This window comes from Chiloscyllium punctatum, chromosome X (assembly GCF_047496795.1).
Source record: "Chiloscyllium punctatum isolate Juve2018m chromosome X, sChiPun1.3, whole genome shotgun sequence".
Classification (NCBI taxonomy): domain Eukaryota; kingdom Metazoa; phylum Chordata; class Chondrichthyes; order Orectolobiformes; family Hemiscylliidae; genus Chiloscyllium; species Chiloscyllium punctatum.
This window is the reverse complement of record NC_092791.1, coordinates 31,046,222-31,062,113: the sequence shown is the minus strand read 5'-3', so window position 1 is coordinate 31,062,113 and position 15,892 is coordinate 31,046,222. Positions and strand designations below refer to the sequence as shown.

General features: G+C 42.9%; 1 protein-coding gene and 2 non-coding genes across 6 annotated transcripts in view; 1 reads left to right on the top strand and 2 right to left on the bottom strand.

The window, feature by feature from the left end:
* The window catches only part of LOC140471163 (arf-GAP with GTPase, ANK repeat and PH domain-containing protein 1-like), a 195,799-nt gene that overhangs the window by 103,841 nt on the left and 76,066 nt on the right, over positions 1 to 15,892 (top strand). For all 4 annotated transcript variants that reach the window (XM_072567044.1, XM_072567043.1, XM_072567042.1 and 1 more), the window contains exon 3: positions 5,068 to 5,155. In XM_072567044.1, coding sequence (XP_072423145.1) covers positions 5,068 to 5,155 — 88 coding nt within the window. The remainder of the gene's footprint in view (positions 1 to 5,067; positions 5,156 to 15,892) is intronic.
* Positions 14,385 to 14,491, bottom strand: LOC140471370 (U6 spliceosomal RNA). The gene has a single exon (XR_011956986.1). It is a non-coding gene; the product is annotated as a U6 spliceosomal RNA (small nuclear RNA).
* Positions 15,135 to 15,238, bottom strand: LOC140471371 (U6 spliceosomal RNA). Its single transcript, XR_011956987.1, has one exon. It is a non-coding gene; the product is annotated as a U6 spliceosomal RNA (small nuclear RNA).

Sequence of the window (15,892 nt, the reverse complement as noted above, 5' to 3'; positions counted from 1 at the left end):
TGGCTGAGGCTTGGCTTTGATTTGGGGTTTTGTTGTTGGCTGACCTAGAGTACCTCTGTTCTGGAATTGTCCTGAGTGAGGCTATACAGTTGTCTTCTCTCAAGTGGTGTCCTCCAAGCTCAGTCAGCCTGGCAAGGGTGTCCACTTCCATTGGAATACCCTGTAATTCATATGCTCCACTTGCCGATTTTCCCCTAGTTCTCAAATTGATGAGTAAAAACAATGGCATCTCAGAATTAGAGGAGGCTTGGGGTTGTAGTATTCCTTAACTGAATCCCTCAACTTTTGAAAAGTGTTTGTATCTGGTGCCTCAGTTAGGCTCCTAATAACCTAAAAGGCTGCTGGTCCACATGCTGTCAGGAGAATTACTCAATGGCCCAACATTCACTGCTCTCTGTGAAAGAGAATTCCAAAGCTTAATGACTCTTTGAAAGAAGAACTCTCTTCTCAACTCTGTCTTGAATGGGAGACCTGTTATTTTGAAACTCTGCTCCTAGTTCTCGACTCTCCCCAAAACAGAAACATTATCTCAGCATCTGTCCTGTCAAGCCCCCCAAGAAGCTTGTATGTTTTCAATAAGATCGTCTCTCATTTTTTTTAAACTCCAATAAGTATAGGCCCAACCTGCTCAACCTTTCTTCATAAGAGAAACTCTTTCATCTCTGCAATAAGCCAAGTGAATATTCTCTGAACTGTTTAGAGGGAAATCAGGAGGGCAAAAAGGGGACATGAGATAGCTTTGGCAAATAGAATTAAGGAGAATCCAAAGAGTTTTTACAAATACATTAAGGACAAAAGGGTAACAAGGGAGAGAATAGGTCCCCCTCAAAGATCAGTAAGGCAGCCTTTGTGTGGAGCCACAGGAGATGGGGCAGATACTAAATGAGTATTTTGCATCAGGATTTACTGTGGAAAAGGATATGGAAGATATAGACTGTAGGGAAATAGATGGTCACATCTTGCAAAATGTCCATATTACAAAGGAGGAAGTGCTGGATGTCTTGAAACGGGTGAAGGTGGATAAATCCCCAGGACCTGATCAGGTGTACCCTAGAACTCTGTGGGAAGCTAGCGAAGTGATTGCTGGGCCATTTGCTGAGATATTTGTATTATCGATACTCCCAGGTGAGGTGCCAGAAGACTGGAGGTTGGCTAATGTGGTGCCACTGTTTAAGAAGCCAGGGAACTATAGACCAATGAGCCTTACGTCGGTGGTGGGCAAGTTGTTGGAAGGAATCCTGAGGGACAGGATGTACATGTATTTGGAAAGGCAAGGACTGATTAGGAATAGTCAACATGGCTTTGTGCACAGGAGATCATGTCTCACAAACTTGATTGAGTTCTTTGAGGAAGTAACAAAGAGGATTGATGAGGGCAGAGCGGTAGATGTGATCTATATGGACTTCAGTAAGGCGTTCGACAAGGTTCCCCATTGGAGATTGGTTAGCAAGGTTAGATCTCATGGAATACAGGGAGAACTTGCCATTTGGATACAGAACTGGCTCAAAGGTAAAAGACAGAGAGTGGTGGTGGAGGGTTGTTTTTCAGACTGGAGGCCTGTGACCAGTGGAGTGCCACAAGAATCAGTGCTGGGTCCTCTACTTTTTGTCATTTACATAAATGATTTGGATGCGAGCATAAGAGGTACAGTTAATAAGTTTGCAGATGACACCAAAATTGGAGGTGTAGTGGACAGCGAAGAGGGTTACCTCAGATTACAACAGGATATTGACCAGATGGGCCAATGGGCTGAGAAGTGGCAGATGGAGTTTAATTCAGATAAATGCGAGGTGCTGAATTTTAGGAAAGCAAATCTTAGCAAGACTTATACACTTAATGGTAAGGTCCTAGGGAGTGTTGCTGAACAAAGAGACCTTGGAGTGCAGGTTCATAGCTCCTTGAAAGTAGAGTCACAGGTAGATAGGATAGTGAAGAAGGCGTTTGGTATGCTTTCCTTTATTGGTCAGCGTATTGAGTACAGGAGTTGGGAGGTCATGTTGCGACTGTACAGGACATTGGTTCGGCCAGTGTTGGAATATTGTGTGCAATTCTGGTCTCCTTCCTATCGGAAAGATGTTGTGAAAGTTGAAAGGGTTCAGAAAAGATTTACAAGGATGTTGCCAAGGTTGGAGGATTTGAGCTACAGGGAGAGGCTGAACAGGCTGAGGCTGTTTTCCCTGGAGGGTCAGAGGCTGAGGGGTGACCTTCTAGAGGTTTCAAAATTATGAGGGGCATGGATAGGATAAATAGACTAAGTCTTCTCCCTGGGGTGTGGGAGTCCAGAACTAGAGGGCATAGGTTTAGGGTGAGAGGGGAAAGATATAAAAGAGACATACGGGGCACTGTTTTCACACAGAGGGTGGTACGTGTATGGAATGAGCTGCCAGAGGATGTGGTGGAGGCTGGTACAATTGCAACATTTAAGAAGCATTTGGATGGGTATATGAATAGGAAGGGTTTGGAGGGATATGGGCCGGGTGCTGGCAGGTGGGGACTAGATTGGGTTGGGATATCTGGTCGGCATGGACAGGTTGGACTGAAGGGTCTGTTTCCATGCTGTGCATCTTTATGACTCTATGACTCAAACATGTTCCTCCTGAAGTGAAGTGGCAGGAACTGTGTACTCCAAGTGTGGTCCCGCCCTCACCCTGTACAGTTGTAGCAAGAATTTCATACTTTAATGTTTCATCCCCTTTCCAATAAAGTTGACTTCTTATGATTCATGTGCAAGGACTACCAGATCCCTGTATATTACAGCATTCTGCAATCTCTCTCAATTTGAATAATGTGCTGCTTTCTTCCTGTGAAAGTGAACAACCTCACATTTTTGCACATTATATTCTATCTGCCATATTTTTGCCCATTCACTTAACCTATCTATATCCCCTTGCAGACTCTTTGAATTCTCCTTACAGATTCCTTTCCTATCTGTCTTCATATCATCAGCAAACCTGGTGACAATATACTCTTCCCTTCAACCAAGTCAGTAAAGTAGATTGTGAAGTTGTTCATTATTTACTTTGGGCCTGATGCTGATCCATGTTTCTTTTGCTGGTCATTCAAGACTTCATACTCCTGTTTCCTCCTATGACCTAAGACATGATATCACTGCCTAAGGTTAAATGAACTTTGCCAGAATTTGAACCAGCATTTTTTGCTATGAGACCAAGGCTCAACCAACTGACCATATTGTTCTTAAATGAGGATATGTGAAGAGATCTGTAACTTTATAGCATTATAACTTATAGCGCTGATGCTGTCTGGTAGAACTACCAACAAAAAGAGCATCCAACTTGATTTCAAGTGGCTTAGCTTGTATCCCAGAGGGTGGTCACACTGACTGAGCTTTATGTTGTTCCCAGTCAGGCCACCAGATGGTGCATACTGATAATGTGTACAATTTTAAGAGACAGAGGAAGAGGCACAAAACTGGCAACCTTAATTGGTCTCACCTGAACTGTAGCCCCTCTGATTACAGTACTTATTGTCCATATGTAGGATCTCAACTAAATCTTCCTGGCTAGTGCAGATCATTAACAAGTTAGCAGTGGGAGGACAAAGGGCAGAAAAGCAGTCTAAATTGTTTAGTGGACAAGCTGGAAAAGGAACAGAGAAATAAGGTTCCAATATTACATAAAATCACATCGAGTCTACAACATAGAAACAGATTGTTCAGCTCAACTAGTCTGGGCCAATCTTTATGCTCCATGGAATCATAGAGGTCTACAGCACAGAAAAAGGCCTGTCTCCCATCAAGTCTACACTGGTCCAGAACAATCACCTGGCTATTCTCATCCCATTTTCATCCCATTCCCATTTCTCAAGACAAGCCTCATCCCAACTCCTCATTTAACCCCATTACTATAATCTTCTCTTCCATTCTCCCTCATGTATATCCAGTTTTCCTTTCCAATCTGTTGATACTATTCACCTTAACCACTTCCTGTGGTTGCCCACTCAGTAATCCAGGTAGAACAAAATTCTCTTGAATTCTCTGTTAGGCTAATTACTTGCTATCTTGCATTCACAGAATCGTTATAATGCAGAAGGAGGCCAGTTGGCTTTTCATGTAAGCACCAGCTCTTCAAAGAAGCATCACTACCTAGATTAGATTAGATTCCCTACAGTGTGGAAACAGGCCCTTCGGCCCAACCAGTCCACACCAACCCTTCAAAGAGTAACCCACCCAGACCCATTTCCCTTTGACTAATGCACCTAACACTATGGGCAATTTAGCACGGCCAATTCACCTGACCTGCACACCTTTGGACTGTGGGAGGAAACCAGAGCACCCGGAGGAAACCCACACAGACACAGGGAGAGTGTGCAAACTCCACACAGACAGTCACCCGAGGCTGGAATTGAACCTGGGACCCTGGTGCTGTGAGGCAGCAGTGCTAACCACTGAGCCACCGTGCCGCCCATTTAGATTAGATTAGATTCCTTACAGTGTGAAAACAGGCCATTTGGCCCACCCAGTCCACACCGACTATCCGAAGAGCAACCCACCCAGACCCACCTCCCCAATGACCAATACACGTAACACTATGGGCAATTTAGTATGGCCAATTCACCTAACCTGCACATCTTTGGATTGTGGGAGGAAACCGGAGCACCTGGAGAAATCCCCCGCAGACACTGGGAGAATGTGCAAACTCCACATAGACAGTCACCCAAGGCTCGAATCGAACCTGTGAGGCAGCAGTGGTAACCACTGAGCCACCATGCTGCCCAGTAGTGCCAATGTCTTGCTTTTACTCCATACCCTTGCACACTGTTTCTGTACAAAAATCAATCAGTGCCCTCTTGAATGCTTTTAGTTGGTGGCCCCCAGTTCTGGTTTCTTTCCACAAGCAGAAACATCATCTCTGTATCCAACTTATCAAAAGCCTTTTGTAATTTTGAAAACCTTCATCAGGTCAGCTCCTCAGCCTTTCCTAGAGAAAAGAACTCCAGCATTTTCAGTTTTTTATCACATTGTTTTGTCCTCTCAAAACTAGTCGCATGCTTGTGAATGTACCAATTGTGAACTATAAGCTCTGTGATCTCATGATTTTTCTTTCACAGGGATTGGTTGGTAGTCTGTGCAGTGGGAAGTCTGCACTCGTACATCGATATCTGACTGGCACCTATGTCCATGATGAGTCTCCAGAAGGTGAGTGCCATAGTTCCTTGGAGTTTTTAATGCCTTCTAGTAATTCAGGGCACAACTATAAATGCAAGCCATAACTGGGCTCTGTATTAAAGTGTGCAGGAGTAAATATTTTGAATGTTGCGAAAAGTGATTATTACCTTCATTTTATTTAGTTTTATGTTGCAAAATTTGTTCAGTACAAAATGGCTTGAAATACAAGTCATATCATTGGTTTCTGCCTGCCCTGAGTGTACCAAATGAGATCAGAAATTAGAAGAAACTTTTCTGCCATGATAGAGGAGGACACTCCCAACTGTAGTTATCAAATGGACACTGATTAACTTCTTCAAAAGAGATCTGGATAACATATTGTTTACAACAGCTGATTTTTGGGTTAAGTATAGACTGAAATGATACTCTTGAACTTTGGTTTTACTTTAATACAGTACCCCTCCAGGTACTGTCTAACCCATTTTTACAGTTTTCTTTTTTAAAAAAAGTAGATTGAGATGATGGAATACTGCATGGGACTTAATGGCTGTCTCACGGCTAGAGATGAAGGGATTAATGGAGTGAAGAAATTGGAATTGCTGAATATTCTGGAAATTGGTCCTATACATTAAGGTTCATTATGGAATATTAATGGGACTTTTCCTCAGCAAGGTGAAGGAGTGGAACACTGTCTACGAAAGAATAAATTGTTCATGTACTGTGAAAGAGAGCAAGCTTGATGAGCTGAAAAGCCATTCCCAGTTTCCACTCTGCTCTGTGCATGCACAACTGGGCAGAAACCTGGAAGGTGCCATGCGAGCGGTACTGTATTAAGTACTATGCAGGTGCAGCTGCACAAAAAAGTTTACATGTTACTGGGTATTGAAAAAACTGGCTGTGCATATCAATTAAATTGTACAGGGATTAATGGCCATTGCTCATTCCAGGCTTTCTTGTGTTCTTATGGCCAGTTGTGGATCTTCCTTGGGTGGAGCTCATAGGAAGATTTCTGTGGTATAATACTTCTGTCTAAAACCAACTGATCTTTCAACTCCGCCATAAGCAGTGCTGCAGGAGATCCATTAATACTTTAGCAAATCTTCCAAGCTCACTTACAAATTAAAACCTGTTAGTCTGAATATTTTAAGATTCTGTTCAGGGGACGTCTCCAATTGGAGCTGTTCAAATTACAAAAAAAAGCCTGGATATTGCTTTATTCTCAGTTCCGGTTTGTTTGGAGGCACTAGCTTTCGGAGCGCTGCTCCTTCCTCGGGTAGTTGTGGAGCGGGACCGTGGGACACAGAATTTGTGGCAGGGGAATTGCAGTGTCATGCAACTGGGATGATGTATTGAACAAACCTAGATTGTGAATGTGGGTTTGCTCGCTGAGTTGGAGGGTTCGTTTTCGGACATTTCGTCACCTTGTTGGGAGGCCTCATCAGGGAGTCTCACTGCAGGTTCACTGATGATGTTGCCTAGTGTGGTGGCAGGGTGTCTGGGGGTGAGCCTTCCAGCTTAGTGAGCAAACTTACATCCAGAACCTCCACCTGCGCTACAAATCTTCTCAAAACTCGCTTAAACCTAGATTGTTGTTTGGTCTTTCATCTTTTGGAATGGGTCGCAGATTTTGGTTCATTGGTGTGAAAATCCCAGAGTTTCTTTTGCGTCACATTCTTGAGATAACTTAAGGTTTTGTAGAAGGAGTGACATCTCAGCTCAGTCAGTGCATTGGAGGTTGGAGTCTGTCTGTGTCCCAGTCTTGAGTCAGACTGGTTCTATTTTCAAAGTGGAATTTACAAAATATCACATGAATTGACTGCCTACAAGTTGTGCATTGTTTGAGCAAAATAAAGTGTATCTGCAAGTATACAGGGTGGCATGGTGGCTCAGTGGTTAGCACTGCTGCCTCACCGTGTCAGGGACCCAGGTTCACTTCCAGTCTTGGGTGACTGTCTGTGTGGAGTTTGTACATTCTCCCCCTGTCTGCATGGGTTTCCTCCAGTGCCCTAGTTTCCTTCCACAGTCCAAAGATACGCGGCTCAGGTGAATCGGCCATTCTAAATTGCGCATAGTGTTAGGTGCATTAGTCAGAGGGAAGTGGGTCTGGTTGGGTTACTCTTCGGAGGGTCGGTGTGGACTTGTTGGGCCGAAGGGCCTATTTCCACACTGTAGGGAATCTAATCTTAAACTATAGGAAATTGTTGTTCTGAACAAAATATTAATGTTGTCAACTCCTGAAGCTTTCATTCCTGCCAGCCTGCCTTGCCTAGTCAAGTAGCCTTTTTTCCATCACCAACATCTTTATCACTTATAAACAGAAGTGCACAAAGAAATTGGTGAGACAAATCTTTTACAACACCTAATACATTTTTTTTTCTCCTGGGTTACTCACAGCGAAGTCTAGAAGAATATTTTTTTGTTCTAAAAGGCTCCAAGACAATCCTGGAGGTTTGGAAACTCTAATTCACAGTTGTCCTGAAATCTGTTTTCCTTTTTTACTTTTTTAAACAGGAACTAAAGATGTCTTTTTAAAAATATCTAGCATATTAAAGGATTCCTGCTCAGTCACATGGAGGAGCATGTTCATCAAATTAGCATTCATATGCATTTTCAGCAGCCATCTCTCCCCCTCTTCTCTTGCCCTCTCGCTACCTCCACCAAAAAGAGAAAGGAGTTTAAAACCAATTGGCCAATGCAGTGGCCCTAAATCCATCTGGTTCACTAATGCCCTTTAGGGAAGGAAACTGCCATCCTTACCTGGTCTGGCCTACATGTGACTCCAGGCCCACAGCAATGTGGTTGACACTTAACTGCCCTCTTGGCAGTTGGGGATGGGAAATAAATGCTGACCTTGCCAGTGACACTCTCATCCCATGAATGAATTAAAAAAAAAGGAGGATGCAGGTTTGTGGTGGGCCAGTGGAGTCAACACGAACCTGTAGCATTCTCAAACAGGAACAAGGGGAAACATTTTGAGCTTGTGTGTCTCAATAGTTGAGGGTTTTCTAAGGTCACATTGCTCAAAGAGTCCAGTTGGGTTGGGGGATTGGAATCACCTGATCATAGAAAGGTGCAGTACAGAAAATGGCAATCTCTTAACATATGTCAATAATAAGTCAAACTTAATTGTTCATCAGTTACATTTTAATATTCTCCAGGACGCCATTGCTCAGATAATTGAGTGTAAATGGCACCTGCTCCACCAATGGATCCTTTTACCAAATGCATCATTTCTTGAAGAATTCCAGGTCTTGAAATGTTGAAATCAAAGCATAACATATTAATGACCTGTGCAGGATGTTCATGAAAAATCCATAGGGGGGCTTTCAGAATGAATGGTCCTCCTTCAGGTTGTTAAAGTGCACACTCACTCTGTTATTGATGGCCCATTTATTGACAGGGTTAGCTCTGACAATGCCAAGCCAATTTGGTAAAGCACCCAGTGACACCACCATGGGAGATAACCGGCCCATGAATAAGCACAGTGGTCTTTCTGTAATGATAATGTCCTTTAATGCCAGAGAATGATTTCCTGATCACATTGAACAATTGATTTGTATTGTTTTACTTCCTTGCAAATCAGTCTCTGATGTATGGAAAGTTCATTGATCCCCAGGTGAGGAGATTGGCAGATGAATTGTCCCACTTGTGCATTGCCAGTAGAAAGCATGCTAAAATAGCTTAGATTGATATTCTGTCTCAATAATGTTTTCCTCCTCATGATTGAGAACTTGCCTGATTGACTATCATGAACTCATACCCACATCCTGGTACTTGGTAGCACAGGATGTGGCACCAGGGTTGTTCACTTCTCTTGAAGTAGCTTCAGCTTCCATTTATCTTTAACTTTGTGTGTTCACTTTATAATTCTTGGTGCAAGTTCATGTCATTCACAAATTGTTCATAATGGAAATAACTTGAGAAATTCTCAGCATTATTTTCAAACTCCTGCTGCTGGCTAAGTTGATTCCTAAAAGTCTCTTGACAGCTAATGGTCTAATTTCCTGCAGGATGAGTTTTTGTTTTCTTCTAAGAATGTATTTCACTTCAACTAATTTTTTAAAGTGCCATTTCCAGGGGTGCAGATTTATAGCAACTGAACAATTCAATTTGTTTTGTCACGTGGGATTTTGGAATTTCAGTCCATGTTTTGGGAATTGATTCTGGCTATTTATGTGAAAACTGCAAAATGATATCATATAATGGGAGAAATAATTGGATCAGGGCAGTGTTAAAACATCATTCAATAGCCATATGTTTATAATGTCACTGCCCATGCTAATCAGAGTGTCTCTTACTGTATAGCATTGTACAGAATTATTTACACCAGATGTATCTTTGATTTGAATCTTGACTGCTACCAGTTACCATAGTGGGTTTGTACTAATCTGGGTCACAAATTGCAATGAGCTACATGACCAAATTGTTTGTCTGCCCTCTTTGGTGAGCACGGAAGATTCCATGGTAAAACTTAAAAGAGCAGATGAGTGCTCTCCCACATCTCAGCCAATATATGTATCTCTCAACAGGCACCTAACTCTTACGTGGAGGTTTGTGAGAACTTGCTGCAAGCAAATTGATTGCCATCCTTCCTAATTTATAATAGTCACTCAATTCAAAAAGTGCTTAGTTGGAATGAAACTGGACAGGCCACTTGGCATTGACATTCACTGGAAATGATAACAGCAAGCTAAGCCCTGTTGACCCACCACCCCAGGAAGAAACACTAAGGGTGGCAATTTGCAGAATGTACTCTGTGAGCAAAATGTCCACCACCAAGAGTGGCTCAATAGCTGCACAACTGACCGAACTGGACTTTTGCTCAAGGACATAGCTGACATACTGGGTCTGTGGCAGGTAGTGAGGGAATCAACAAGAGGGGAAAACATACTTGACCTCATCATCACCAATCTGCCCGCTGCAGATATATCTGCCAATGACAGTATTGGGTAAGGGTGACCACCGCACAGTCCTTGTGGAGACAAGGTCCTGAGTTCACGTTAAGAATACTCTTCATTGTTTTGCGTGGCACCATGCCAAATGGAATAGATCTTGAATTGGTCTAGCAACTCCAGACTGGAGATCCATGAGATGCTGTGGGCCATCAGCAGCAGTAGAATTGTACTCCAACCCAATCTGCAATCTCATAGCCTGGCATATCCCCCACTTAGCCATTACCATCCAGTCTGGGGATCACTACTGGTTCAGCAGGGCATGCTAGGAGTATGACCTAAAAGTGAGAGGTCAAGCTGGTAAAGCTACAACAGTACTTGCATGCCATACAGCATGAACAACAAGTGATAGATAGAGCTAAGTGATTTCCACAACCAATGGATCAGATTTAAGCTCTGCAGTCCTGCCACATTCAGCTGTGAATGGTGGTAGACAATTAAACAATTCACCAGAGGAGAAGCTTTCACAAATATCCCCATCTTCAATGACTGGGGAGCCCAGTACATTGTTATACACAAGAAGAGTTTTTGTAGAGTCCATGTCCACAGTTTCACTGAGACCTTTATTTCAGTTACCCATACTCCATAAAACTCACTCTCCCAATTCATCCTTAACTAATATATCTGTTATCTAAGGGCTGTTGTGGTGCAGTGGCAGTCTCCCTACCTCTACGCCAGGAGGCCAGGGTTCAAGTCCCAACTGCTCAAGCAGTGTGTAATAACATCTCTGAATAGGTTGATGAAAATATATCTCTATCCATTGTCTGCTCCCTTGTTCTGTTCAGTCAACTTGCTTCAGACCTTGTAAGATGGGCACACACATCATTGCAAAAGTTAAGGTTGAAGCATTTGCCACAATCTTCAGCCAGAAGTATTGAGTGGTTGATCCATCTTGGTCTCCTCCAGAAGTTCCCAGCATCTCAGGTGCTGATCTTTAACCAATTAAATTCACTCCATATGATAAAAAGGAACAGACAAAGGCACTGAACACTACAAAGGCTATGGACCTAGGCAACATTTCAGCAATAGGACTGAAGACTTGAGCTCCAGAACTTGCTGAGCCCCAAGCCAAGATGTTTCAGTGCAACTACAACACTGACATCTACCTGTAATGCGAACGTTGCCCAGGTATGCCCTGCACACAAAATGCAAGAAAAATCTGATCCAACCCAACTATTATTGCCCATCAGACTACTCTCCATCATCATTAGCAAAGTGATGGAAGGGGGTCATCAACAGTGCCATCCAGAAGCACTTGCTTAACAATAACGTATTCACTGATATTCAGTTTGGGGTCCACCAGTTTCCTGATCATATTACAGCCTTTGTTCAAACAAGAGAGCTAAATCCAGAGGTGAAATGGAATGATTGCCTTTGACATCAATGCTACATTTGACTGGGTGTGGCATCAAAGAGCCCTAGCAAAACTGAAATCAATGGGAATCAGGGAGCAAACTCTCTACTGGTGAGAGTCATATCTCGCCCAATGGAAGATGATTGTGGTTGTTGGAGTTCCGTCATCTCAGCTCCAGGACATCTTTGCAGGAGTTCCATAGGGTAGTGTGGTAGGCCCAACCACCTTCAGCTGCTTCATCAGTGAACATCCTTCCATCATAAGATCAGAAGTGAGATGTTTGCACAATGTTTAGCACCATTTGCAACTCCTTAAATACTGAAGCAATCCATGTCCAAATGCAGCAAGTCGCAGGCAATATCCAGGCTTGGGGTGATAAGTGGCAAATAATATTCAAGCCACACAAGTCCCAAGAAATGACCACCTCTAACAATATGGAATCCAACCATTACCCCTTGACATTCAATGGCATTACCATCACTGAACATTTCACTGTCAACATCCTGGGGATTACCATTGACCAGGAACTGAACTGGACAAGACAAATAAGTACTGTAGCTACAAGTACAGGTCAAAGGCGAAGGATACTGTGGTGAGTAACTCACCTCCTGACCCCCCAAAGCCATCTACAAGACACAAGTTAGGAGTGTAATGGAATACTCCTCACTTGCCTGGATTGGTGCAGCTCCAACAACACTCAAGAAGCTTGACACCATCCAGGACAAAACAGCCCACTTGATTGGCCCCACATCCACAAACATCCACTCCCCCCACCACTGACGCTCAGTAGCAGCAGTGTGTATCATCTACAAGATGCACTGCAGTAATTCACCAAAACTCCTCAGACAACACCTTTTAAACCCACTACCATATAGAAGGACAAGGGCAGCAGGTACATGAGAATACCACTTCCTGCAAGTTCCCCTCCAAGCCACTCACCATCCTGACTTGGAAGTATATTGCCATCTCTTCAGTATTGTTGGGTCAAAATCCTGGAACATCAGAAATGATGGCAGAAAGAACAATTATTTAAAGTGGTTCTGAGTAATGTAAAGGGCTTATTAAATAGGATCAATGGAGCTATTTTAAAAGGAGGCCTAATGGAGTTACAAGCAAAGTTCATAGTTAATGTGCATTGAGTATTTCTTTTTTATTTTTATTGTTGGAAAAATCAAGTGAAATTTTCCCCACTTATAAAGTGAACATTGATTTTTCAGAAAGACTGCTTCACTTCCGCAGGATGTGGTTAAACAGGCTCACGCCATACTCTTGACAGGATGTGGTCCCATTGCAGCAATCGTTTGTAGCCCAACTCTTTGATATGTACCTAGTTGTTTCAGGGCTTTATTTTTAGCATGGCCAGCATGGATGCTTTCTATCAAACATGACAGTTTGAACATTTTATTTAACTATCACAAAAGGCTTCTGGTGTGTAACCAAGCCACTCAAAATTGTTGTGATCATGTCAATCTATTTTGTGAAACAAAGGTTTTTTTATTTTGAAAGAAACATTAGAAAAATCATGGATAATTTTAATTATTCAGTGTGGAATTTAAATTTTTCATGCGAGGTAAAAATACTGCATTAGCGGATCCCCACCAATTAGCTGCTGCACCATTACCTCTAGAGGCTTTTGACTGTCTTTCTCACCTATGTTCAGTCCTTGGCTACATCATCTGTAGACATGGGGTCAAATTCCACTCTATATGTGCTGACAATACCCAGTTCTCCCTTTCCATCACCTAGCTTGAGCCTCCACTGTCTGTGTTTTCTTAGACTGCTGTTTGATGTCCTGTCTTGCATGAGTTCCAACTTCCTCCAGCTAAAGCCTTAGTTGACTTCAGCCAGTGTCTTTGATCTATGCCCCAATCTCCATGTACACCTGCCAAGAACTCTATCCCTTACACTAGCCACTGTCTCGGTTAACCCAGACTGTTTACAATGTTGGTGTCCCACTTAATCCAAAGCTGAATTTCTGACCGCTATTCTCTCTATCACAAAGAACTACTTCTACCTGCTTCCAACCCTACCTTGCCAATTTGTCACTAAAACTCTCATCCATACATTCTGGATGTAATTCTATGCTCCACCTGAGTAAACCTCCACTCACCCAAATCTTTTTTGCCGTGTATCCCAACCAAACCAGGTCCCCTTATTCATCCTTGTTTTTGTTTGCTCAATTTTGACTCAAAGACTATTTAAACAGTGAGCATTTTAAATCTCAACATGGTCTCACCGTCTCTATCTCTCTAACCTCTTCCTGCCTATTCAACCTGTAACCCAAACCTGCCATTCCTCTAACTCTGCCCTCTTGTGCAACCCTCCCCATGCTCCACCATTGGAGACCATGCATTCAACTGCTGGGCGTTAAACTCTGGAATTCCTTCCATAAAACCCTTCACCTCTCTACCTCTCTCCTCCTTTAAGACCAGCTTTAAAACCAGTTGAAATAACTCCACAGAGACTGGTATCCTGTCACCAAGTCACCCTTTATCTACATGTGCATAGTACTTGAACTGGTCCAGCTTCCTCAGAGCCAGTTCTCAGAGTGAAAAGGATATCTGACACTCCTCTTTTTTTTTTAAATTTCTTTTTTTTGCGAACAGAACCCCTGACACTTCTGTTTTTTTTTTCGGTAGTGCTTATTTTTCCCCAGCACCCATGTTGTGTGTGTGCAGGTGTGAGACCAGAGAAAGACACAAGGTGTACAAATCTTTATTCGGTTTCCACCACCAGGAAGAAAGGAAACACCCGAGTGGCCAGTGACAAGCACTGCCCTTCACATCAAAGGGCAATGATGTGTGATCAAACAGTGAGGGGGAGGGCAGGGATTAAATCAAAATAGAATCGGATGGGGAAATCATACTCTCCACTCCTTGTGGCGCCCACCTCTCCCTGAACAGCTCAAGGGTGTTGGTGAACACCACGTGCTCCTTCTCCAGAGACACCCAGGCTAAATATGGAACACTTCACAAATTTGCGTGTCATCCTTGTGCATGGGCCATGCTAATCTTCTCTATATCGTTCCAATTTTAGTGTATGTGCTGCCGAAGCGAGTACTCCTCTTTATTTATTTATTTTTTAAACACAGCTTCAATAAGCCAAAAAAAAGCCAGAAAACAAACAAACAAACAGTCTCAGTAAACAATATAAAGAACCAAAAGAACTTCGAAATAAAACTCCTCCTTACTGCAAAGAAACCAACAACAACAAAAAATCAGTCACCTCTTCCCTTGAGAGAGCAGAGTTCTTCCCTTCACTCCACACTGAACCAGCTCCCTCAGAGCTAGCTCTCAGAGGCAGCAGGATGTCTGACACTCCTTTTTTTGTGAACAGAACCCCAATACTCCCCTTATTTTTGTTTTTTTTTGCTTAATTACCCCCATACTACCGCCTAACTGCCGTAGTGCTTTTCTTTTCCCAGCACCCATGTGTGTGTGTGTGTGCAGGTGTGAGACACAGTGAAAGACACAAGGTGTACAAATCTTTATTCAATTTCCACCACCAGGAAGAAACACCCGAGTGGCCAGTGACAGGCAGTGCCCTTCACATCAAAGGGCAATGCTGTGTGATCAAACAGTGAAGGGGAGGGCAGGGATTAAATCAAAATAGAGTTGGAGGGGGGAATAATGCACCCACCTCTCCCTGAACAGCACAAGGGTGTTGGTGGACACCGCGTGCTCCCTCTCCAGAGACACCTGGGCTAAATATGGAATGCTTCACGAATTTGCGTGTCATCCTTGCGCAGGGGCCATGCTAATCTCTGTATCGTTCCAATTTTAGTATATGTGCTGTCGAAGAGAGCACTCCTCTTTATATCTATCAGCCAGAGCTCCCTGATTGGATCAGGTTAACTGCCCCAGTCAGGGAACTCATTTTCTATGAGGTCCACTTGGCTGACCTCGTTACAATCACTACACAATTATCTCTCTTAAGCTTTTTGGTATCTCCACCTAAATATTTCCTCCATGGCTTGATGGCCATTTTCTTTTGATAATACCTCTATGAAGCATTTTGGCAAGTGTTTCTCTATTAAAGCTGCCATATGAATGCAAGTTGCTACTTTCAGAGAGCAATCTTTGTTACTTGGCTCTGGTTGTGATGTAGAATGTCATTGTGATCATTTTGAAAAGATAACTCTGCAGCCTGTTTATAAACATATATATTTTGAAACTGCAGATATTTTCACAGCCATTTAATGGAAACTGTTAATATAAAATTGTACATCATGTGAGGATGAAGGCATAGCTCAGTGGGTAAGTGCACCACCTTGTGTTGTACTGAGCTATACCTGGAAGGATATGAATTGGTTTGTGCTGTGTTTGCTGGCCCTCGAATGATGCATTACAATTAGTGTTAGTTGAGAGGGTAACAATTAGTCAAAGATTTCAGCCCTGACCACAGCTAGAAAGTGGCTCTTGTGGTGCAATATTAGTGGGAAAGAAGACTGGGCTTGTGTCC